Consider the following 26,243-nt stretch of genomic DNA (forward strand, 5'->3'; position numbering starts at 1 on the left):
ATGGTAGTTTCTATCCAAAAGTAAGGCTCTCTTCTTGCCCTACAAGGTCTTACTTGTCCCCGTAGTGCTGTGGAGCATTCTGGCTCAATATTTTGCAACTCCCAACAGTGCGTAGTGGGGAACAGATTTCCAAGCAGAAAAGGAATTGACAAGTTGTTTGCTGATGAGTGGCTGACCCCTATATGACTAGCAAAGTGAGCCCTGTTTCTCTGATACACAGAATAACATTCCTAGCTATGATTATGTAGGGAGAACCCAGGTGTTATCAAATCCCTCACGGACTACAGACTGGAAATAAAGACTGGACTGGACACAGTCCTAGAAAACGTACTGAAAAGAACAATTCTACATTTGCAGGGAAATGGATAGGATGAGCTCACGGATCTTTTCCGATCCCTAACTTCTGTGAATGATTCCAGAGTTACCAACCCCCCCACTCTCCCCTACATCAAAATTGAGATTATTGGGACATCGAATGCACACTGTCATTTTTGAAACTTTAAGAATGAAATTTCTATTGGAAACAGCTAATCTAATTATGACCGAAACCAACATTAACAGAAAATCTCTCCAACTGTCAGTGATGGGATACTAGATGGGAGGGAGAAGTGTGGGGTGGCACGAGAGGTTACGAGCCCTAAAGGTGTGGGCAGGGAGGGACTAGTGGGGCCAGAGGGCCAGCAGCCAGGATCCACACCCCCTTTGCACTTACTGGCTATTTCCCGGGCTGCTTCGGCTGAACCAGGAAGGTGAACCAGGAGCAGAGAAGAGGCAGGCCAAGGGTGGAACAGGGGCAGAGAGAGGGCAGAAAGGGGTGAAACAGGGACAAGGAGATGTTGGTTCTGGGTCAGAGGGCGTTTGGCCCAGCCCAGGGTGTGTGTGTCATGTGGCTGGTGTCCCTCTGGGTTCCCTCTCACTAGTCTCGTCTGGTAGATGGGGAGGGCTCTGAGTTATTATAGAGAATTCTTTCCCAGAGGTATGGCTGGTGGCTCTTGCACACATGCAATTGACCACCATAATTTGGGATGGGGATATAAATACTCACGGGGCCCTTGCAGTCCTCCAACCTGGCCCTCTATGGGTGGGGCTGCTCAAGCCCTGCCAAGCCCACCGTGGACAAACTCCTGCCAGCTGGGCCATGATGGACAGAGGGCTGCTCCCACCTGGCCTAGCACTCTTGTTAACTGGTTTCCGAGTAAACATGCTGGTAAGGCTATGTAACCAGTTAACCTTTTACATCCCTAATTTGGGCGCACGAAGGAATTTTCCCCCAGATCCTCAGAAACTCTAGGGTTTAAATTGGGGGAAAAGGTGAATGATATGTAACTTGAAGTCTTTAAGCCACAATTTGAAGACTTCATTAGCTTAGCCAGAGTTCAAGGGTCTATTAGAGGAGAGCATGGGTGAGGTTCTGTGGCCTGCAATGTGCACGTTACCAGATGATCATGATGGCCTCTTCTGATCTTAGTCTATTAGGCTGTGTCCAGACTCGGGGTTTTTCGAAAAAAGTAGCCTTTTTTCGAAAAAACTTCACCTGCGTCTAGACTGCAGCCAAGTTCTTTCGAAATTAAATCGAAAGAATGCGGCTTTTCTTTCGACGGTGGTAAACCTAATTCCACAAGGAAGAACACCTTCTTTCGAAAGTGCTCTTTCGAAAGAAGGCGTTCTTGACAGCAAACAGGCTTTTTAGAAAGAGAGCATCCAGACTCACTGGGTGCTTTCTTTCGAAAAAGCGGCTTGCTTTTTCGAAATTCCGCATGCAGTCTAGACGCGCTCTTTCGAAAGCGGCTCTTTCGAAAGTATCTTTCGAAAGAGCCTCTTTCGAAAGAGGCTTGCAGTCTAGACATAGCCTCAGTCTGTAATAACAGGTGTTAGATGGGGATGAAAGGAAAAGATAAATGCTATTAAACTCAACACAGGTTGAACCTTTCTAATCCAGAACTCTCTTGTCCAGAATTTAGTTAGCCGGATATCCACTTTTCATAGGTGTGGCCAACTGTCCTGCAGTGCCTTAAAGTTTGTTTACAGCCACCAGCCCTAGCTTTTAGTGTTCTGTGCTGTTTTTTAGCTCTAATTTACCCCTAAATGTCCTCTAACACCACAGTAAGCAGTGGAAGTATTGGTAATGCTGCTAGACAATATTGACTTCCTGTGGTCCAGAAAACTGTATTGTTCGGAACCGGTCAAGTACTGAGGGTTCCAGACTAGAGAGGATCAACCTATAGCAGAAAACAGAACATATTTCATCATCACATATGAATGAGAGGGCAGATAAAGAAAAGTTATTTATTAGTTCCCATAACAGAAGAACTAGAGGACACCAAATGAAATTAATGGGTAGCAGGTTTAAAACTAATAAAAGAAAGTTCTTTTTCACACAGCGTGTAGTCAACCTGTGGAACTCCTTGCCAGAGGAGGCTGTGAAGGCTAGGACTATAGCAGAGTTTAAAGAGAAGCTAGATAATTTCATGAAGGTTAGGTCCATAAAAGGCTATTAGTCATGGGATAGAAATGGTGTCCCTGGCCTCTGTTTGTCAGAGGCTGGAGAGGGATGGCAGGAGACAAATCGCTTGATCATTGTCTTTGGTCCACCCTCTCTGGGGCACCGGGTGCTGGCCACTGTCGGCAGACAGGCTACTGAGCTAGATGGACCTTTGGTCTGACCCAGTATGGCTGTTCTTATGTTCTTATCACAAAGCTTAGCCCTTAAGATGCTGAAGCATACTACTCTCTGAAAGGAATTCAAGGAAAAGATGAATGACTACTTGATCACAGTCATTAAAGATCTTGGATTCTGGGGTCTTGCACAAAACATCTGGTTGGGGATTAGGATAAGTGGCAAAGAGGTGGAGTCAGTTCCTCCACATTTGTAGCCAGAATATAGTGCAGTGTTTTATTCTTGTTTCCTCACTCTGAGCATAGAGTAAATTTGGAATGGAAAAATCTCCAATAGTAATGAAAATATTTCTTTTGTCTCAGTGGCATACAAACACAAATTTTACTTTATTCTATTTATGTTCCACTTTCCTCAACATGGTATTTGATGAATGGCCCTAAAAACAATGATATATCTAATTCATACACTAGGGCAGTTATTATTTGGCAGCAGTTATCCAGTTTTATTCCCAGCCAAAAAAGTTTGAATTAATATTACAGTAAACTTTAACCTTTGGATTCTATATGACTTGAGTGCTATATTTTTCATCCTTAAAACTGCATTAACACTAGCTTTTTGGATCAAATAATTCTGTTTGGAGTTCCTTCCCTTTTAAAAAGTCCGAAACTGTAGTGCACCTTTAACTAAGGAGATCCTTCAAAGCCAAAACAGAAATAGTTTAATGAGAACATAAAGAACTACTAAGGTTAAAGATATACAATTTTAAAGCTGCTGAAACCAATTTTCTTCAATTGTGGATTCATTTTTGTTTTAGTCTGATGAGGACTATAGAAACTTCAAACCTGACTTCTTTTATTGTCAGCAATTTTATTAAGATATACAGGGACAAACAACCCAATCAGAACATATTTGGAAAATATTACCTCTTCATGCACAACTCAAAAAAAGAATGGACTTTTCTTTCCAAAAATAACTTTGGACCAGCACAAAGCATGGAAAACAATTTAAAAGGCATTTGCTTGAGAACATATATTGCGATGGAGTCAGGCCAAGATGGCTACAAGAAAGTAACAGAAAGCAGGTAGCTTAGTGCAGGTTAAACAAGTCCCTGTTTCTGTAGTAATCAAAGTCTACTCCAGGTTAATTAAGACACCTGAAGTCAATCAAAAACATACTAGAACAAGTAAAAAAAAGTTTGGTTCCAGGTTTCTCAATCAAACCTATCAAGGACCAAATCTGGAGCCAATCAAATCCCCTTTTGTCAATTTAGTGGTGTGCTGAGTGGTGGGAGGAAGATGTGCTACTGGAGAGCAGGAACTGAAGAGATGCTGTCAAGTACCAGTAAGGAACAGTGTAGGTACAGAGGCGAGGGGCAGAGAGAGCATTTCCTAGGAAACAGCCTCTTCGGGCCCCAGAAATCCAAAGGCTAGAGGGAGAAAGATAATACTCAGTGTACTACTACCCAGAAGCACAAGACCCACTATGTGAAATTAGGAGCTTTGTATTCATGAGAAACAGTATGCATGTTTCTTAGGAGACAAGTTGTAAATTAACTGTATCCAATGTCCCCTCTGTTTTTCCATCCATGTGCAGAATAAATGTTGTCATATGCACTGAGGCATGTGGGGATGTGCACCACCAGTTGGCTGTGTGTGCTCTGCTAATCAGCAGGGCAGCATTTGAATCTCCCCAGGGTGGTTGCCCAAGCACTCATCTCACAGGGAACACTGACTGTGTCTATATCAAACTTGAAGATGGGCAATGTCAAGCTGATAGCTGACCATTATGTTTAAAATTAAAAATGCTTAAATGAATATATTCTGCTCTTTTTTAAGAGAAGTAAGAGAAAAACTCAGAAGTCAGAAAAAATACATCACTAACTTTTACATGCAGCATGTAACCTCTTAGCCAAGTGTCCTCACTCAGGTCTTGTAGTCCCTACATCCTCTGCCCCCCTGCTCCTCATTTTAATGATTGAGGTTTTTCCTCTGACACATGGAGAATATCCATAAATTGCTGACACAAAGAAGGACTATGACCTACTAATTTACCTGTATGGCTAGGCAATAGCAGCCATGCAGAACCACTCTTGGACTGATAAGTGGTGGTTTCAGATGTGGATAAGGCAGAAACAATATCCATCACTGAGACACTGTAGGATATGTCTCCATCAGATGCCAGACAGTGAACTTCCAATTCAGGAAACTAAGGAGGGGAGAGAGATCTTTGTCTTTTAAATAGTACCCATCACTATAAAATATAAATGCCGTGTTCTTAATAGACTAAAATTGAGGTGTCTGGTCAGCAGATCAGAGACAGGGTTTCTGGCAGAGGATCAAAGACAAAGAGCAAGGACTGAGAGCTCTAAGAAAGTATCACATAGAAAGAAAGATTCCCCTTTGGGTCTGGCTCATAAAAGTCTGCAAACAGCTGTGGAGAGTAGGGCAGGAAACTCTGACACGAACTGTTCCAGGAGAAATATAGAGACCATGAGAAATATTCCAGAGCCTTGCCACAGGAACTAGGAGGCTACCGGAGAATTTCATTTCCTCAGATGCCCCTCTGCAGTGGTAAATGAACCAGAAAGGGAAAGGTAAATAGTTTAAATCATACAGCCGGCAAAGAATACCTACCTGTCTCCTCACCAAAGAGACATGAAGCAAAGAGATGTCTCTGTGCCAGAACGTGCACTATACAAGTTATGAACCAAAGAATTACATACTATACAACATTTGTTTTTCAAATCTATTGCATTACTTTCATATAGGTATCTGAAGGAAGAAATTGTACAAACAGATTGCTGACTTCAGTGATTACCTTGGAAAATGTATATAATTTTATTTCTGCTATCTACTCAAACTATTTTCCATCAAAAGCACAATTGGAAATTACATAGGTTTGACAGAATACAATTGAAAACATTGACAAAAGTTAGAAACTGGATAGCAAAGACCATTTATTTCAATTCTAGAACCAACTTCCAAGAGCCTCTGCAGACGAAAGCAGTATTTTGAGCCATAATACTCAATTCTTTTTCAATGGCTGGAGATTTCAAAAGATTGCAACTCTCCCACCAAACAGTTTATGGAAAAAGTTTACATTTTTATGACATACTCCTCCCCCAACCTAAGAACAAAAGTGACTTTCTGGAGTATTCTGTAGCTGGAGGATTTTCATTTTAATATTTTCAGAGAGGACCGATATATGGTTTTTAATTTCTAAAATTATCCTAAAGGTCAACTGGGGTTAATATCTGCATAGATCATGCAGCGCCTTCTGGTTACAACTAAAACTTGAGGTAACTGATCACTAATACTCTGAAAAAGTGGTTAGAAACCTAAATCTAATAGCCTATGGGATTTGTACCTAAAAATAAAAATCAATGTATTTAATGAAAGCAATGAAAATTATTTAAAAAGAATAATTATTTAAATTTGTGTAGCATCTTTCAGCCTCAAATCTTATGTTAACATATGGATACTTTCTATAGGATTTCACACCATAACCACCAGTGATGGTGGTAGCAACAGTGAGAAATAATATTTTTCTACTCCTTGGACTTTACTTATTCCATCATTTTTATTTCATGCAACATGCTGACCTATTCTCACAGCAAGAAAGGAAAAAAAAGATACCATAAAACCTTGGCAGGTTATATGGCTGTCAGAAAATGATTAGATTGTTTGGCAATTCACCAGTATAGGTTTCAAAGCCAACTTGGCAAGATAGTTAAATTTTAAAATGTGTTCTTTAGTTATGGAATTGCCCTACCACAAAACTGCAGTAACTGAACTAGGGCATACAGTTGCTTGTGTTTAAAGACCAGAATGAAGAACTGCCCAGTTCCTCAGATTTGTATTAATTATAATAGTATGTAGTGGTAGACCCTGACACTGCACTTTGACATAGGAGTAGTCACCAGGAAATCAAGGAGATCATTTGTGTGTGCAAAATAAAGTATATGCCTAAAGTATGCATTTGTCTGGGGTTTATGTTACTTGCATCCAAAGGTGGAACTGGGACTTTTGTTTGTAAATTCCATGATGACAAGAGTACATACATATATTTGCATGTTCTGAACTACACTGTTGCAAAAAAGGCAATCATCATTCTGGAATGTATTAACAAGAGTGTTGTAAGCAAGACACAATAAGGAATTCTTCCACTCTACTCCATGCTGATTAGGCCTCAACTGGAGTTCTATGTCCAGTTTTGGGTGCCACATTTCAAGAAAGATGGACAAATAGGAGAAGGTCCAAAGAAGAGCAACTAAAATAATTAAAAGTTTAGAAAATATGACCTATGAGGGACGACTGAAAGAACTGGGTTTGTTTGGACTGGAAAACAGAATAAGAGGGAATATGATAAGATTTTACAAGTACCTAAAAAATTGTTACAAGGAAGAGGGAGAAAAAATATTCTCCTTGACCTCTGATGATAGGACAAGGAGCAATGGGACTTAAATTGCAGCAAAGGAGATTTAGGTTGGACATTAGGAAAAGCTTCCTGACTTTCAGGGTGGTTAAGCACTGGACTAAATTGTCTAGGGAAGTTGTGAAATCTCCATCATTGGAGATTTTTAAGAGCAGGTTTGACAAACACCTGTCCGGGATGGTCTAGATCAGTGGTTCCCAACTTTTTTGATACCAAGGACCAACAAACCTATTTACAAACGTTTGGCAGACCAGTAACATGTATTTGCATATTCATTAAGCAAATTATGGACTTGTAAATAAAACATTGCCAGGCCGCCAAAAGCCTACTCGCAGAGCCCGCCCTAACCCGTAGTGCCCCCCCACTCCTCCACTAGCCCAAAGTGCCAGCCACTGACCCCAGAGTTCCCTTCACCCAACCCTCCCAGTACCAGCTTCCCACCATCAAAGCCCTCAATGCCAGCCCTTTACCCCTTAGAGCCCCCCACACCACCAGACATCCCAATACCAGCCTCCTGTTTTCAGAGCCCCACAGCAACCAACCCTCTGACCCTCCCCCCAGTGCCAGCACTCAATATTAGCCCCGTCCCCAGAGCCCCCCAGTGCCAGCCCTGCCCCCATAATCCCCTCCACTACTAGTTTAGCCTCCAGAGCCCTCCAGTACTAGCCCTGTCCCTGGAGGCCTCATTGCCTTGCCTGCCCTCCCTCACCTTGCCATGAGCTGCTGCCTGTGGCTCTAGGGGTGGGGCTGGGGCACACTATCCAGTGCCTCCCCTCCCACCACAGCTGTTGGGAAGAGGTGTATCCTGCCCCGCCTCAGCCAACCAGTGCCAGGCAAGGGTGGGGTCTCCTCCCTACCACAAAAGAGTGTTTTGCAGTGCAGCGGAGGTGGAGGGGGTCATGCGGTGCAAGGTTTCCTCCCAGCCACAGAACAGTGCCTCTGTGGCCAGGAGGAGACACTGCACCTGCCTAGTGCTGGTTGGCTGAGAGATGCAGAGGATACGCTTCTCCCAACAGCTGCGGCAAAAGCAGTGTACTCCAGCCCTAGCCCTGGCCCTGGGAGCCGCCGTGGCCCAGCAGCTAGAGGACCATGGCCCGATAGATGGTGCTCGGTTCTGCCAGGAGTGCAAGGGACTGGACTTCGTGACCTCTCAAGGTTCCTTACAGTTCTATGATTCTACAAACTGACCAGGCATATCAGAGATTTTTTTTCTTAAGTTTAAAAAAAAATCACTGATTTGTTCCTCCTCTGTTTTGAATATCTGTCAACTGAGGTAAACATTAACATTATTTTTGGAGACACATGATATTTCAAGATTTCAGAAAATATCCCTAATAAAAGTGCTTTAGGGTGACCAGACAGCAATGGTGAAAAATTGGGAAAGGGGTGGAAAGTAATACATGTTTATCTAAGACAAAGCCACAAATACCAGGACAGTCCGTTTAAAATCAGGACATCTGGTTACCCTAGAACTAGTCCACAAATGGATCTGTGGAGATGGACCATTAATGCCTCCCTTATGTAGCAAGTATGAAAGTAGAAGCCTCTATATAAAAATCGAAGTTTTGCCAGTATTTCTCCAATGTTTTGCAAAAAACCCAGCTTTTTTGATGATGGTGAAGGGTAATATTTTTCACAGAGTTAAATATTTATGTATTAATTTATATTTTACTCTCACTGTCAGGATTACTATCAAGATGACAATTTATTTGGAGCTGAATCTGATTACAGATTAATAGATTTTAAGGCCAAAAGGACTGTTATATTACCTTGTCAGATCACCTCTATAACACAGGCCAAAGAACCACACACAATTTCTGTATCAAGCCCATAACTTCTGTTTAAGTTATACACTTTAAAAACGTATAGTCTTGACTGAAAGACTTCAGATGAAGATGAATCCATCATACCAAACACACAGGTGGGCAATAACTGGCCTTCGGGCCAGATGCTGTTTGTCAGGGCTAATTACTGATGTACCATCAGATACTCTGTTTACCTGAGCATCTGCAGGTACGGCTGCTTACAACACCCATTGGCCAAGAACTGCAAACTGTGATCACTGGGAGCTACGAGCAACCATACTTACAGACGCTCAGGTAAACAAAGCGTCTTGCAGCCTGCCAGTAGCTAACCCTGATGAATCATGTCTGACCCATGGCCTGGTTATTGCCCACCTCCGATTTATCATTCCCCACATTCATCCTTATTTTCTCTAACTTCTCCTAGAACAGTACAGTAAGTTGCGGAGACTATTCTAATGTTTATCTAACACTACTCTAAAAATTTGCGTGGAATCAAGTTTACTTTTGAAATACATTTACCTTGAAATAATTAAAACAGTAAAATAATAGCTAATCATAGCCCAGATTGGAATGTGTAAATTATCTTCAACAGGACAGATTGAGAGATACCTGCCCTAGAAATACTCCATGCCCCAGTAGTTAGTTACAGTGCTTTCTTGGGAGGGAGGAGTTCAAATCCCTGTTATATATCAAGCAGAGCAGATATCTCAGCCTGCATCTCCCATAGCCTGAATGAGTGCCCTAACCATTGAGCTAAGAGTTACAAGTGGAGGCCACATTGCCCACCACTTTTCCCTTCTGGATGTTTTATGAATCTAGCCCTTTAAAAATGCCCAGGAACAATTACACGTTTCATATGATCCAAGAGGGACTTTTTTTATTTGCTGAAAAATGTTGGGATGTTTGGATTCAGTTCAATGCAAACCAATTCCTCTCCTCCCCTCCCCCAGTTTTCAGAACTGCCAAGTAACCCAAAAATCAGTTATTCGCCCATCTCTAGCCACATATTTCTTCTACCTTGGCAAATAAATCAGGATATCATTTCAATCAAATCTAGAAATGCCCATGACAGCTAGATAGTTCAAAGTGCGCCTATGATACCAGTGAGTAGTTATCCAAAACAAAGGGGCCCGCATTTTTATAACAGCAGCAATTACGTTTTTATAACTGGAAATTTGTTCAATTGGTTCCTGAAACTAGGGTTCAGTGGCAGAAACTCTGTGCATATACTCACATGAATGTTTCCGTTCCATCCTACTGAGAAACAAATGGGTTTATTTAGTGGGAGCATGACAGTTATGAATCCTAAAGAAATTCTGAAGGAAAATTTGTTATCTGGTAATTTCCAATCTAGAAATAACATTCTCCCCAACTCTCTGAATTGATTTACCTGCTCTGTAATAATAGTGGAAACAGGACAGCTTTGTTGTTGAGGTGCTTTGGAGATAAGCCACCTCCTAACAGGTTTAGAAACACTGAACACAGTGGTTCTTACCCCTCCTTTTTTTTTTTTTTTTTTAATTTGGAGCTCTAAAGCTAAGTCTACGTTGCCACTTTACTGTGCTTCAACTTTCTGGCTCAGGGATGTGAATCTCCCATGGAGCCAGTTACAGCACTCTAAAGTATTAGTGGTAAACAGGCTCCCAGAGCTGTTAGCTAGTCCTTTGGTGAAGGTGGTTTAAAGTGAAAGTGCTGCCATGGCTACATATTAATTTTAGAAGTGTAGACAAAGCCTAATTTGTAATGAATTTGAATGTAACGCCCTATGCCCCCAAAGCTCTTGCTGAATTTCACCTGTTCTCTGTCCATTTTCTCTCCCTTCCTTCTGGACTGTTTTTTAAGGTCTCCTTTTCCCTTTCTAATTAATTTTCTGCGTTTCCTCTTCATGTTTTCAACTTGGTTTTCTTTCTACCCGGTTATTTCCCTAAATCTTTTCTCTTTGCTTTTCCGTGAAGACTAAGTTCTCAGTCTTTCCTCTTTCTGCTCTACAGTTTAGTGTATAACCTGTATTCTGAGCAAAAATCGTGCAATGCTAGACGAGGCTGAGAAACCTACAATATTACTGCTGAGAGTTAGCACTTGGCACACCACATTTTGTAATACTGGTGTGTGGTATCATCACTGAGAAAGAAGAAAAGTAGTCTCCTAAACGTACTATGTTAGGTGTTCCCACACTTTCATACTGTGGCTCTCTCAAGTTGAGACTGCATGGACTCTTCTTCCTTTCCACCCTCAGTGATCACATATTATCTCTGGCTATGTCTAGACTGCAGGCTTCTTTTGAAAGAGGCTCTTTCGAAAGCATCTTTCGAAAGAGCCTCTTTCGAAAGATCGCGTCTAGACTGCAGGCGGATCTTTCGAAAGAGAAATCCGCTTTTTCAAAAGAGAGCACCCAGCGAGTCTGGATGCTCTCTTTCGAAGACGGCCTCTTTACATTGAAGAACGCCTTCTTTCGAAAGAGGAACTTTCGAAAGAAGGCGTTCTTCCTCGTGAAATGAGGTTTACCGCCATCGAAAGAAAAGCCGCGTTCTTTCGAAATAATTTCGAAAGAACGCGGCTTGAGTCTGGACGCAGGGGAAGTTTTTTCGGGAAAAGGCTACTTTTCCCGAAAAAACCCCTGAGTCTGGACACGGCCTCTGTGGGGATAATAGTTCATATAAAATATATTATGAATGTCTTTGTAAGCATCTTTTAGTACAATTTAGAAGCTGGAAATAAGGAAGAGAAGCCAGCATCATGTGACCAATCATTTCTCTTTGGACCATTGGCAAACATTCCATTGACAAAGAATGCTCTACTGGCCATAGTTAGCAACCCACTGTCATATAATATTACCTCATTGTTATATATTTAGTTACAGACTAACACTACTACCTATTTGAGACTATCACCCCAAGAAATAAATCTCAGGTATACTAGGGAGTGCTTATTTGTGAAGTCACAAAATAGCAACTCAGCAGAAGATAATAAACATCCGACTTTTTTAAAATCAATGTCTGAATTTCTCACTTTGTAAACTGATTTTTAAAAGTGACCAGAAAAGCTAAACTGAACCTGAACATTATTTTAAAATGGAAAGGGCAGAATGGCTGACTGTTCTTACTCATGAACCTGTTTTTAGCTACTTCAATGGGTCTTCTGAGCTTTTTTACTATTCACTTTTATTAAACAGAGTTGAAACTGAAAGCCTTCCCTGCTTCCTCTTCTTCAAGATCAACAATCCGTATGATGGGAATAAAGTGGCACATGTCTCTGAACTGATTTCGTTTCTTAAAAAAAAGTTTCACCACTTCCATTAGTCCCTATTTACAGGGATCACTTTCACCTCTCCATTTCTTTTTGAAGTGCCAAAGACAGATACCATTTCCCTTTCCTTTGGAAAGGGTCTTGAAAACACTGCCCACCAATCCTGGCTTTGAATTATTCAAACCTATTCTGCTTTCTAGTATCCAAATCTATGTTGATTACTTCTTTATAACTACTGACCTATAGTTTTGTCCAGAAAAGCTTGCTGATCAACAACAGAATATTTTATTGACCAATGAAAATTATTTCTCATATGACAGAATTTATTGCCACATTTTGTCTTAATGGTAACATTTATTTGAAGCCAGTAACCAGAACTCACATGAAAACAGCAGTATATCAACTCTAGCAAAAATATGTTGTGAAAGAATTATTTTGTTATCCAAAACACTTCTTTTACTTTTCAAAACATCTAAAACTATCTAAACAGGATAGAAATATTTATTTCTGAAGAGCATAAAAGCTAATGTTTCCTCTTTATTTTGAAAAGAATGAAGCAGAGGCACAACTTGGCCAAAACTTAACCTTTCCCTCTATTTTTTTTTCTGCCACATCTACAGGAAATAGATCACCAAAACAGCTGGAATGAATAGATCTTTTACCTCCCAGTGGCTGAACACCAGCTGCGGACTGGCCAGGCCACTTGTTCTCTTCCTGATTTCATCAGCAAACCCAAAGCTTTCTGCTACTGGCAGCACTGCCTTAATAATAAACATGTCAGTCCCCTCTTTCATCTCCTCTTGTAATACGCGGCCTTCTCTTTTGGACAAGACGGCATATACACGACCTGCAAAGGCATAAGTCTTATTACTTTACTGAGCCTTTCACATCCTCTGCTTTAAGGCAAACATAATTATTTATTGAAATACTGTATACAGGATATATTTTCGATGACTTGGTCACTTTCCTGTAAGATTGTAGGTGGATTAAAATCATACAAAACATAAATTTGTTAATTAGCAAGAGATGCAAATCCACAGTATATACACATATTTAATAAAATTACTACTACCAAGTGGTTGCTATACTTGCGTACATTTTATGACAATATTATGCATATTTCTCAAAGGCACACTGCAGTAAAGAAATCATTAAGCTTGAATGATTTAAAGTGTATACACTGAAAAGAACATATCAGTGTGATGTCAGACATTTTATTGGTAATTATCCCCATTGTCGAGTCAACTCTGCTGTTTCTAGAAAGTTCTCTCTCACTTCTGACTCCTTGTTACTTATTTCACACACTGCATCAACATTCTGCACACACAAATATATACATGTAAAAATTACATTATTATAAAATGAAATGAAATCCTTCAAGGCCAAAGCATTAGGCTTTCTGTGGGGAACTTGCAGAGCCTGTGAGGTGGTGAAATCTAACCTACAGATAAGCCCTATGAATGGGAACAATGGTTAGTGAATCTTTCCAGCCTCACTACAATATCTGCAGGCCAGTAGATTCAAATAAATGTAGATCTAATAGCACTTGCCTATCACCTCCAATGATATTTTCTATTCTTGCCCATGATCTTGCCAGGACATTATCCCTCCTACTGCACCCCTCACATGGTTCTCTTCATCTAGGTGAATTTCACTGTTACTATATATGTTGCTTTCTTTTTAGTTACAAAATTGGGGGGGGGGGGGGGGGGAAGTGTTTCAGGTCTAAATGGTGAAATCAGACACAAAAAGGTCAGAGCATTTTCTAGACAAACATACTCGGTGTGGAATGCATATATGAGATTTGCTGATATAGGCTAATCAATTTCAAATCTAAGAAAACCTTGAGAGCATCTAGGGAATTCTGAAACAGTAAAAGGCTGTATTTTTTATACAGCTCACAACTGTACACTACAGGTTGGACCTCCCGGGTCCAGCACCCTCAGGACCTGACTGATCTCAGATGAAGGATTTTGCCGGACCAGGGGAGGTCATATCTAGTCCCCCTGCTACCAGCCCCTCCAGCCCTGGACCGGCTGCCAGCCTCTTGACCGGCTCCCTGCACCCCCCCCCCCCCCCCGCCACTGCTCTGCCAGTCCACCTCTTCCTTGCTAAACCAGGCAGCCCAGCTCCAATCCAGCTCCCTGTGTGCTGGGCTCCAGGCCACATCTAGCAGCCCCGCTGCAGTGCACTGGTCTCCTGGATGTGCTGGGTAGCACCACTGCAGTGCACTGGGCTCTTGGATGCACCAGGCAGCCCTGCTGTGGTGCGCTGGACTCCTGGATGCACCGGGCAGTCCTGCTGGATTGTACCTAGCTGCAGGTGCTAGGCAACCAAGCTGCAGGGAGACCAGCTGTGGGAAGCCCAGCCACCAGCCTTCCACTGGGACTCTCTGGTACTAGAACATTTGTGGTCCAGCTCAGGGAGTCCCAGTTAACAGAGGTTCAACCTGTACTTTAAAACACAAGCTTAGACATGCACACACATTGCACAAGATCATTATCAAGGTCACTGGAAATATTCATGGTAACATGCAGAATTTATTAAAAACGAACTGTTAAAATAAGTAAGTTTCCAAATAGATTACAGGATATTAATATTAGTTTTAAAATATTTGTTTTATTCCTTTTGTTTTAATAGCAGAGTTGAAACCTTGAACACGCATACACCAGATATTACCAGCACCATTTATTAAAAGGAACTAGTCTGTCAAGCATAGTGGAGAGGCACATGTTGAGCTGTAGTCTTGGCCAAGTGTTACTGGAGTCTGTTTTCCCAAAACAGTGAGAAGAGTGAGAGAAAATTGAGAGAAAAGTGAGAAGAGATTTTTTTTTCAGCTCACTAAAGGTTTTTCAATTATATGCTACTTCATTCAAGTAGCATCGATTGTTGCTGAAGTCACTGGTGCCACAGAGACATTATCTGAGAATCTGATTCTAAAAACCAAAACTGTTCTTTGGGAGAAATCCTGAAACCTCCCTCCACCTCGTTTTGGACTACACTGGATGGAGATTTGGGGTGGGTGAGGGAGTCAGGATATTGGATGCCAGAAGGGCTTGTGTGTAGATCCTCTGGATGCTGCAGAGCCTGGCCCTTGAGGGGAGCTGGGGTAATCTGAATCACTGGAAGATGTGCTGAGGGTAGGCTAGAGAATAGTACAGTGTTTTACCGAATAGGTTAAAGTACTGGCAATAGAGGGTCCAATCACAGCTCCATGCCTACCGGCAGGTTGGTTTCTAACCTGTGCTAAGCTATCTTTTTCTCTGGTTGTGTATGCACATGTGCCTTTATGTATGCAGGAAACACTTTTTTAATGTCTAAATATCTGAAAAAGGAAATGTATTCTGAATTCATGCAATAGAGCAATATTGTGATACTGCAATACATCAAAAAGTATGAATAAGGTATAATTTACTTATACATCTGCACTTAATGAAGTTCAACTCTTTAAAAATAAAGATGCCATAAAAGTTATAATGTATCTCTTAATAGCTATATGTACAGTAAATAAGGAATTAACATGAAACTGACTATTCACGCTCTATGAGGTGAACAGAATTGCATGCTATATTTATAAACAAGTTAGAGCTGTAAAGAACAGTACCAATGTTTATGTTACCAGTAGAACAGTGTTATGGTAAAATAATTTCTCTCAGGTCAGCAAAATTCAAGACAGAAATTTGCCAGAAGAAAAAAAAAAAGAGAAGGATCAACAGCCTAAACGAGAAATATCTTACCTGATCATTTTCTTGCGTTAGCAGCTTCTCTCAGAATTCATTACTAATGGGCTAAAGTCCCATCGCCCATCTATGGAACAAGTGGGGGACAGAATTGGTTCAATATTGTTGGTGGAGGCTCTGAGGCTAAGCTCTGCCCTTCAGCACAGGCCACAGGAAGAGTTTTTCCATAGCTGTTTTTCAGCAGCCAATTAGCATAAAGACAATTTGATATAATGCATTAAATTAGCTTTTATATTCTGGTCATTGAATTTGGAGAAAAGGTACTAAAAAAGAAAATTAACAGGTAAGATTCTCATTCTGTTGCACATTGGCTCTCCTCATTCATTACTAACTGGTAATAGTGTAAAGTGAATCACAGAAGAAAGGAGGGGAAGGATAAGCAGAGTTTAATTCTTACAGCAGAAAACAGACAGGAATGGAAGTTCACCCCATACAAAGCAAGTGCTTTATAAACTAAAGAGTTATCTGGGAACCAACCCAATAGAAGCATCCTGCCAAAGGATGCCTCTAGAGAGGAATGGAAACATACTTTGCAAATCTTTCTCAGCCGAGGCTCACACACTTCCTCCCCCCGCCTCTCTCCCTGTGGACTTCTGTGAATATTATTCCAGATGCACAGCACACCAACTGCTGCAGGACTTTTAGATATTGCCTGCAGCAACCTTGAGGCCCAAAGGCATGGGCAATTTGCATACAATGAGATGACCAGGGTACAACTGGCATATGTAATCCATATGCTTGAGATGTCTCTTTTGAATTCTAGAAACACCCATTTATGCCACAACTTTGCACAGGTCAGAACAAAATGATAGAGAAGTTTTTCCCAGGAATTGAGAAAGAGGAGCTTACCTTGAACTGAAGCTATATGGATAACCATTTCCTCATGAGAAAAGCAGCATAGCTATGGCAGTAAACTGCAGAATTTGCCTTTTGGAGATAATGGTGACTAGAAAGGACAGCCAGAGGCTTGTCTAATTTGTCATTGTGAAAAACTTGGCAGCTGCTACTCCAAATGAGGATCCAATGTACTTGTCCACAAAATGTTGGTATGGCTAATATCCATGTTTCTAAGGTGCTTCTCTGTGGGATCCAACCAGACTGCCTGGGGAAACGTTAGTGTAGCTGACAACTTTGGATTATATCATCTGCATCTCAACAGCATCCAGAGGTCATAGCACAACTGTGCTAGACTCTGAACAAAGAAAGAGGCAAACCATGCCCCAAAGAACATTTTTACTTCACTCAAGCTCATCTGAAGAAGTGGGTTTTGCCCACACAAGTGATACTTTTACACTCACTCACTCTCGGCTACATCTCTATTACTATCTCTCTGTATATACTTTGTTTCTAAGGTGCCACAGGACCACTCATTTTTAAAGTTACAAATTAACACAGCTAGTCCTCTGAGACTTTCAAAGAACTCTGTTTCTCCTTACACCAAAAACATAAATTTGACCATATCAATGAAAAATATCTTGGCTGAGTTTTAGATACCAAACTGTATCTAAAATAGTCTAATAATTTGTAATGAACTACAGTTCTGATTCCCACACAGTTAGCTGTAGGTGTTCCCAGACTGAGTGTGTCTATACAGCAAAGTTATTTCAGTAAAATGGCCGTTATTCGGAAATAATAATGCGAGTGTCTAAACAACAGAAGCATTATTTCAAAATAATTTTGAAATAACGGGAGGCTTATTCCTCCTTCTGAAAACCTCGTTCTATGAAGAATAATGCCTATTCCGAAATAACTTCGAAATAGGGGCTGTATAGATGCCCCACTTCCACTATTTCAAAATAGCCTCTCACCAGGACCATCCTAACTTATTCCTCCCCAATGCCTCCTGGGGCTCTAAATCAAAATAGCATGTCTACATTAGGGAAGCCTGCCTCAGACTAATTCTGAGGCTTCCCTGCAGGGTAGACGTGCTATTTTGTAATAAGCTATTTCAGAATAACTATTCTGGAATAGCTTATTCTGAAATAAAAGTGCAGTGTGGACATAGCCTGAATGAAGGAGTTCAAGAGGTCTGATGATTCCTGCAAGAGGTCCAATGTTTTGCAGGAATGTGGGATCCTTGGTCCAAGTCCAAAGTGCCTTCTGGGTCAGTGGAGGACTAGGACGACCACCTCAAATCTTCCTTTTCCTCTTTCCTGTATCTTTCACATGAACTGTCTTAGTATCAGATTCTTATTGATCCAGGAAAATATATCCATTGCCATGAAGAATGTTTGCCCTCTGATTATCTGTTCTGGTTTCAGAACAGATGTAGTAAACACTCACACCTCAGTCAGAAGCCAAGCTCAACAAGAGGTAAGAGGAGGTTTCCCTCTGCAAGTACCCACTACTTAGATTATTGCACATTCAACAGATACAGCTGGTACTGATCACCATCAGAAGTGGACCGCTGATCTTATCCCATATAGACATGTTCGTGCCATTGTTTGTTTCTTTAGACACCCAGAGAGGCATAAAAATGAACTAAGAGGATATGTACATATGGGATTTTTGAAATTGTTTTTTCAATGCTTCCATAGCTTATACAGTATGAAAAGGTCTAGAATTAAAGTTGAGCTGGCTGTCAGCATGTTTGTACCCACCTGCCCACAAAGGAACATTCAGATGCATAATGTGCATAGTCCCATGTCTAAAGAAGAAATGTCAGCAGCTGAATTTTGGGAAGTTCATGCATGGCACCAGCAATCTTAGGACTCGAGATTGATGGCACCTCAGGAAACAAGGGACACACTGAAATTTTGGATCTTTGCAAATACTTGTCATTATGGCAATTATGCCCAAAGCCATGTCTGTTTTGACCTCTGGGTTAGCATCTCTGCATTGGGATCAAAAGCTTTTCTTGATTCTGAAGAACAAGTATCTATGGACCCTTTCTATCAGCTTTCCATTTGCTGTCCATGCATGAATACAGGTGCATAAGATGTAGACTATGCCTTGTTCTGACTACAGAAGCAACTTAATACTCTGGGTGTGAATGGTGGATCAAAAAGAAGAGTCTATGAGGACTCATACACACATACTCTTTTTGTCTCTGCCGTGTCGAAGATTTTCTTGGATTGGAGGAAAATTTATCTAAGTTTCCCTGGAAGCTTCTGCTCCAGATTCTTCCCTCTGCCAGGGTCAGAGTCCCTTCTTAGATACCTTTGGTGTAGCTACCAACCAACAAATTGCTGTAAACACTCATACCTCAGTCATAAGCCTACTTCAACAGAAGGCAGGAGGTGGTTTCCTCTGCAAGTACTCAGGACAGATGGCTCTCTGCAATCTCAGCTACAATAGCTCCTCCTCTGTAGGTTTGCATGAGCAAGACAGCTACTTAGGATGAGCAATGGCTACTTCTGGGTGTAGCATGACTGTCTTCTTGCCATCAGGTTAGAATGCACTGCTTGTCACAAATCACACAAGGATTTGACCCGAGACATTTCGCTACAAGTAAAGTCTATACTCCTAGAAGATGAACAACTTGTTTGCCACAAAGTAGGCTTTCCTAATTAAATATAAAAAACCTTTGGTCTAAAAAGCTATAGCTGTGTAGTGTGCAAACATTCTTATGGTCTATGGGGTCTTTTGCATACAGATGTGGTCGCCTCATCTCAAAAAAGATATATTGGCATTGGAAAAGTTTCAGAGAAGGGCAACAAAAATGATCAGGGGTCTGGAACAGGTGCCATAGGAAGAGAAATTAAAAAGACGTGAACTTTTCAGGTTAGAAAAGAGATTAAAGGTGGATATGATAGAGGTCTATAAAATCATGACTGGTGTGGAAAAAGTGAATAAGGAAAAGTTGTTTACTTGTTCCCATAATAGAAGAGCTAGGGGTCACCAAATGAAATGAATAGATAGCAGTTTTAAAACAAAGAAAAAAGTTTTTCTTCATACAACACACGGTCAACCTGTGGAACTCCTTGCCAGAGGACGTTGTGAAGACTAGGGACTTTAACAGGCTTCAAAAGAGCTAAATAAACTCATGGAGGTTAGGTCCATCAATGGCTATTAGCCAAGATGGGTAGGAATTAGCCTCTGTTTGTCTGGAAATGGATGACAGGAGACGGATCATGTGATGAGTGGGGCAGAGGAATCCAGCAAGGAGGTGCTGTAACAGCAGATCCAGGTGGTTAATATCATGGCCGTTATTCCGGAAAAACAATACTAGCATCCACACAGCAACTGCATTATTTCAAAAGAAAATCGAAATAACGGAGGGCGTTTTCCGATGTTGGTAAACCTCATTCCATGAGGAATAACGCCTCTTCTGAAAAAGCTCTTTTGGAAGATGGTGCGTGTGGATGCTCCAGTACTGCTATGTCAAAATAGCTCCTCACCAGGGCCATTCTAAAATTATTCCTCCTCAGTGCCTCCTGGTGCTCTAAATCGAGATAGAGCATCCACATTAGGGGAGCCTATCTTGGACTAATTTTGAGGTTTCCCTGCAGTGTGGATGCTCTATTTTGAAATAAGCTTGCTGTGTAGAGATACTTTAAGTTGCAACTGCATAAAAATGAATAAAAATAGATTTTACACTAACATAGTAGAGAGAAACTGAGCCACAAGCTTGTTTCACTGCTGGAGGCAGAAATTCTGGTGGCCTATGCAGAAAGGCCAGCAAAAACAAGAGACTGCCTCCAAATTCTCCACAGGTGGGAAGCATTAGCCCATTAGTAATGAATGAGGAGAGACGCTGTACAGCCAAAAGGCAGCAATATCAACAGAAAGAACCAGTTACATAAACACTGAGCATATGATATTTAGAAGGCTCATGATGTATCTGGAGTTTTTCAGAGAGAGAACTGTTAAAGAAAACAGAAGGAGGGGTGGGAGACAGAAGGAGTTTTATAGTGAATGACTTAGAGAAATCAGATATTTTAATACAATCTACTGGAAATGAGCAGGTGCTTTCAGAAAAGTTTGAAGGTGTTTATGGGATTCAGGCATCCAATTTACAATGAAGTCCCTTCAATTAGATGTATGCAAGCTTACAACATATGTCTGCCCTCCCCCTCTTTGTTTTTATTATGATTTTTCTGTAAAAAATGATGGGCTTTTACAGCAAAATAGCTAACAGGTGGAAAATGTGAACAGAAACATAGTGCAAGCAGATTTAACCGCAGAATGACTCAGCAAGGTCAACGCAAACTCCCCACCCAGGTTTGACCTTGCCTAACTTCACTGTAGTAAAAACTGGCTGTTTGTTGTCTGAACTAGGATTTTAGAGTGAACTAGCTAATGTATATTAGTTATCTCACTGTAAAAATCCCATCATTTTTGGCAGTGAAAACATAGCTTTAATCAGCAGTAAATTATACTGAATTTATAATTTCAGAATTGGTGTATTTACTTAATTGTATGCAGACAGGGAAACAGGAAGCTTTAAAAGGTAATATATATTGCTGAAGCAATAATGGGTAATACTGTACTTCCAAAACATGCATTTGCTGGATGTAGGAAAAGTCTGAAATAATTTCCACGGCTGCACTGAAAAAATGCTCTTATATAACACATCAGGAGTATTTTCATCTCATTTTTAAAGCTCACCCTTCTGTTCTTCAACTTTCTCATCTTAATAGCATTATTAGCCACTTCAGACCATTTTGCCCAATTTCCATAATCTAGCACTCAACTCAAGTAGATAAAATCAAATCAAGTAGATAAAATGGTCACTGAGGAGATACACTGGAGCAAATTGTCAGGGAGGAAGTGGAGGATGCAGTGGGTAGGGATGTTAAAATTAGATTAATCAACTAATCGAATAGTCAATGCTATTTCCACCGACTATTCAATGAGTCGATAAGGAAGCTTCTGCTTTGAAATGTAGGAAGAGCCTGCCTGACTGTTGCTACATTTCTATGGAGGAAGTGCCGCGTGGTATTCTGCCCCAGCCTCAGACAGTCCCCTGCTGGTTCCAGACTCCATGCGGTGCTTCTGCTTTGAAATGTACAAGATTCCCAGCGGGCTCTTTCTGATAGAGGAAGCAAGGAGGGGAAGCGACTAGCTGACTAGTGTGTCGTCTGATAGCTTTTGCTTATTGAACAGTTGACTAGTTGATTAGTCGCTTACATACCTACCAGTGGGGTGAATAACAGGAAGATCTGTATCACCAGCAGTCACAGATTCCCCAGTAACAGCACATGCTGCTGTCTGCTGCACAAAGAGCTTGCACAGAGCAGGGCGCACTGCTGGGCAGGTGGGTGTGCCTCAACATTCAAACAGGACTATACCAGCTCTGCTGTTCATGGGTACTGCAGCAGAGACAGATGGATGCTGAAGTTGCTCATTTATGTTCATAAGCAGGGCTCGACAAATCCGCTTACCTACTCACCACAGGCGAGTAGATTTCAGCCGTTCACCCCGTTCACTGGCGGTTCGCGCATGTGCAGTGCGGGTCTCATGCATGTGCAGTGCGGAGCTGGTGAGTGGTTTTCGCCGCAACTGTCAAGCCCTGTTCATAAGTATCTCTTGCTTTGATATAAGGTCTTGAATGCACTGAACAGATTAAGTTCTACTTTATTATATATGAAAATAATACACTTTTTATGGACAGAAACACTTTTATGTTTAGTTTGTTGTGCACGAGAGCGATTCCAGGCTTCTATATTTCCGAGTGCCTCTCTCACCAAATAGACATATGAAACGTCTACAAAGCACTACCTAAATCCAAAGCATCTCTCTTCAGTAACTATTCAATCTCATGTTTTGCTCCTGAAATGAATTTTTTGTTCTGCCTAACCGCTACCAACCTATATCTGTTTATAACCGTAGCTCTATTTTCAAGTACTGTGTGTGGGATACATTATGGCTTCAGTTGTGAGCAGTAGTTTGTACTAAGTCAAAATAAATATATTTGTGGCTTTGGGGCAATGGAAAGTTAGATTAAATATAGACTCAATGTACTGATGCAATGAATTTGGTCCAGTAAGTTGCTGCAACTAACATGGAAATATCTGGGTCACAATCAAAAGTAACAAATGGTGATGAAAGTAGGTCATAAAATGGGTTTAAGTAAGTATAAGTACTACGGTAATGTAAAGTACACAGGTTTAGCAATCAGTGGTTTTGCAAAATGAGTAACTTATATGCTAATGGGAGAAAAGCAGATATGTCCTTAGGATTTATGGGGCCCTATGCAGCACGATTAAACTAGTGCACTTATGCCCAATGGCAGCCTGGGGCCAGGAAGGGAAGAAAATAATGATTTTTTTAGAGATGTGATTTTATAATATTCAGCAACACACTAATGAAATAGTTTTAAAGGAAATTTTAAACTAAAACTGTAGACTTACACAGTAAATTCAGAAACTGACAGCATATACCTGTGGTTGGCAAATGCCTGTTAAAAGGTTTCATTACCACTTGAATAGCTGTTTCACAGGTTGTGTGTTCTGCTAATAGGTCTGGCAGGGTTTTTTTCCCCCTTCCAACTTTAAGTTAGCTAGATCCTCTCCAGAGGAAGCAGAGCCACAGACCAGAAATAGGAAGAGACGGGTGGGAAGACATTAAGATCTAGTAATGCCCCAAAATTTCAGGTGCCCTACGCAGCTGCATACTCTGTATATGGGTAAGGACAACCCTAGAGAAAAGAGAATATTTTAAAAAAACAGAAAGAGCTACTAACTGGATACTAAGAAAGGCTTAAGATTTCTTTTTTCCCTTACTTTTCCTGCTATCCTATCTGAATACACCACTGACTTTAATTCTTAAATCAATGAGGACCTGGGACCTACAACCAAGACTTTGCTCCTGGTTTAACAAAGAGAATAGATTTCCTTTCAAATCTTTTGGAGCAAGATTTTGTCTTTACATTTATAGTGCTCAATGCCTCTTGGATACCACAAAAGCATATTATTTAAACTGTGGAATAGTATTTTAATATTTGTGTCCCTATTTAAACTACAATTTAATTCTTGTCAGACAATTAATGCTTTTACTTGATGTCTCCCGAAGCATGTAGTCTTATTTCTATTTGAATCAAATGAAGAAAGATCTTTTGTTATTTTTCAGTATGATATCATTATTAGAGAACCATAGATTCACAGTAATCATCAATTGGACAATTATAAAATACTTCTGGTAAAATGTTAGGCTTTCTGACAAAGCCTAATGCATTAAAATATGTGATTTAACATTTAGCAATGAAATTATTTATACAGATTTGTATATTTTCTTACCTAGAACATCTGCTGTGGCCATAATTTCACATGTATACATAGCTGCCATAAGTCTCTGTGGTTTCACTTGTAAGGCGTAACGACAAGCTTCCTTCATGGTGGCAATCAGTTGTCCAGAGAAAGGGCCATAACAATCTGCAATCACAATTTCTCCTTTGCGTTTACTTGATTTCGCAGATGAATTTGGGCTTCCTTGACTTGTACCCTGGAGTTCCTTATTTTCACTGGATGATTCAGTGGTATTACTGGTTAGAGATGTGACTTTGTCTTCATTTTTTGTCTGTTCTGTAGCATCCAGTTCCTCTGAATCCTGCCTATGAGCAGACATGTACTCTTCCACTTTACTCATGTCCCATTTTTCCATTATAAAACAGACACCCATGAGAGGTTCTTCACACATAGGACCTGAAAGTGTAGCCAACTGAAACCCACTTATTATGCTGTTGTCAAAATCTCGATATTTACTCACTTCTTTAGTAGTCTTATCAAGGCACTGCCACACAGATTTTTTGTGGCCTTCAAATTTATTTAACAAAATATTAGGCCCACATTTTCGTGGGCCAAATGACCAGATCTGATCAACAGCATTTCTCCACTTTCTTCCTTGCAGATTTTGTTCTAATTTTTGTTTAAACTCCTGGAACTTGCCAAGGATCTTTTGATTAATTTCATGCATTTTTTTATCCTCATTCAAAGATGAGTTGAATTGCTCCATAGTACGAATTAAGTCACTGTTTTCTTCAAGAAGCTGAGTTACCTCTTCTGGAAGTGGCATGGCTCTTACACTGAGCGTGGCACTTTTATTTGGTGTAGACATTGTTATGAGGCCATCAGAATCAACCTGAACTCCTTCAGGGACTTTATTCTGATCCTCTTTAGCCTGGTGTATGACTGCAACTTTCTGCTGTTTTCCTATTTCCTCATTCACCATGTCAACTTTTGGAGGTCTTGTTATTGTCTCCCTGAATGGGATAATTGGTTCTGATACACTAATTTGTATCTTTGCAAACCTACAAAAATTGTAAAAATATTAGTTTATAAACTTAAAATAATGCCTATATCATGAAACAAATATTCATTAATAAACCTAATTACAAAAAAAGGGGGTGGGTGGGATGGGGCAGACTGTGGCATTTTAGCTTCTGGCTACAGTCAAGTTAGTGAAAAAGTACATCCTCAATGGGAGTGTCCAAAGGCATTGTACTTCAAAAAGAAAGCATGGCCGCTATGATACCTTTTGAAAGAGAACTGTATTGAGCAAGCTTAATTAGTTCTTATGGCAGGGCATAAGGCCATGTCCCCATGCCATTGTGGGAAGTGATTACCATTGCTTGCATGCAACGACATAGATTAGGAAATGGAAGGCTTCTTAGCCACACATCCCTCTTTAACACCCATAGATCTGACCAATCTAGTCCAAAACATATTGCATAAAGCACTACTCTGACAGTCAAAGTCAGTAATCTCTTCTATTATTTGTTTGGTTATCCAAAAATCCCTTAATTAATGCATCTCAAGTGACAAACATTACATTGTACAGTAGCTCTAAATGGAAAACATTTGAAAGCAAATTCAATGATTTCAAGAGGCCTTCTTGTAGAAGATGACAGTACACAAGCTTGTCAGACAATAGCACAAAATGTAACAATGTGAAATAATTAAAATAAAATTGATAAACTACAGAAAAATACTAAACCTTTACACTGGAATGACAATGACACATTACTACATGTCATAAAATAACAGTCCAGAGTGAAAAGTTATTCAAGAGGATTCTAAGACTCAAAATACAATAAAAAACCACTAAGCTGTTGGTGAACCCCTTTACCTGACTAAATGAAAAAGGCAAGTTTCTGATCATTGCCTACAAGAAGCTATAGAAAAGGAGAGTAGCAATGGTAGGAATATAGTGGGTCAGGGTGTTGATACTTCATAATTAAAATCTATTGAAAGCATTGATTGACCTTTTCAAACAGATATCAAAAGAAAGAAAAAAAATCTGAACCAGCAGCTGAGCTTCCATCTGCCCATTATGCTGTTACTGTTCTTCTCTGCTAGTTAGCATCTCAGAAATCTTTATACTTTACAAATAATTATTTTAGGGTAAGAGTTTGAAGGTATGTTCTGAAAAGGACTTCTTACGAATTGATGAGAGGTGCTACATACATATAAAAAACCTGTTTTGTAAGCAAAACACAAACAGAGCAAGGCACAGCAAGAC

At 40.5% G+C, this 26,243-nt stretch overlaps 1 protein-coding gene across 2 annotated transcripts in view; it reads right to left on the bottom strand.

The window, feature by feature from the left end:
* EFL1 (elongation factor like GTPase 1) overlaps positions 1–26,243 on the bottom strand; it is a 190,388-nt gene that overhangs the window by 13,701 nt on the left and 150,444 nt on the right. For both annotated transcript variants that reach the window (XM_006139255.4, XM_075897120.1), the window contains exons 18-19: positions 24,023–25,032; positions 12,765–12,949 (exon numbers count right to left, since the gene is read on the bottom strand). In XM_006139255.4, coding sequence (XP_006139317.2) covers positions 12,765–12,949; positions 24,023–25,032 — 1,195 coding nt within the window. The remainder of the gene's footprint in view (positions 1–12,764; positions 12,950–24,022; positions 25,033–26,243) is intronic.

This window comes from Pelodiscus sinensis, chromosome 14, assembly GCF_049634645.1.
Source record: "Pelodiscus sinensis isolate JC-2024 chromosome 14, ASM4963464v1, whole genome shotgun sequence".
NCBI classification, from domain to species: Eukaryota; Metazoa; Chordata; order Testudines; family Trionychidae; genus Pelodiscus; species Pelodiscus sinensis.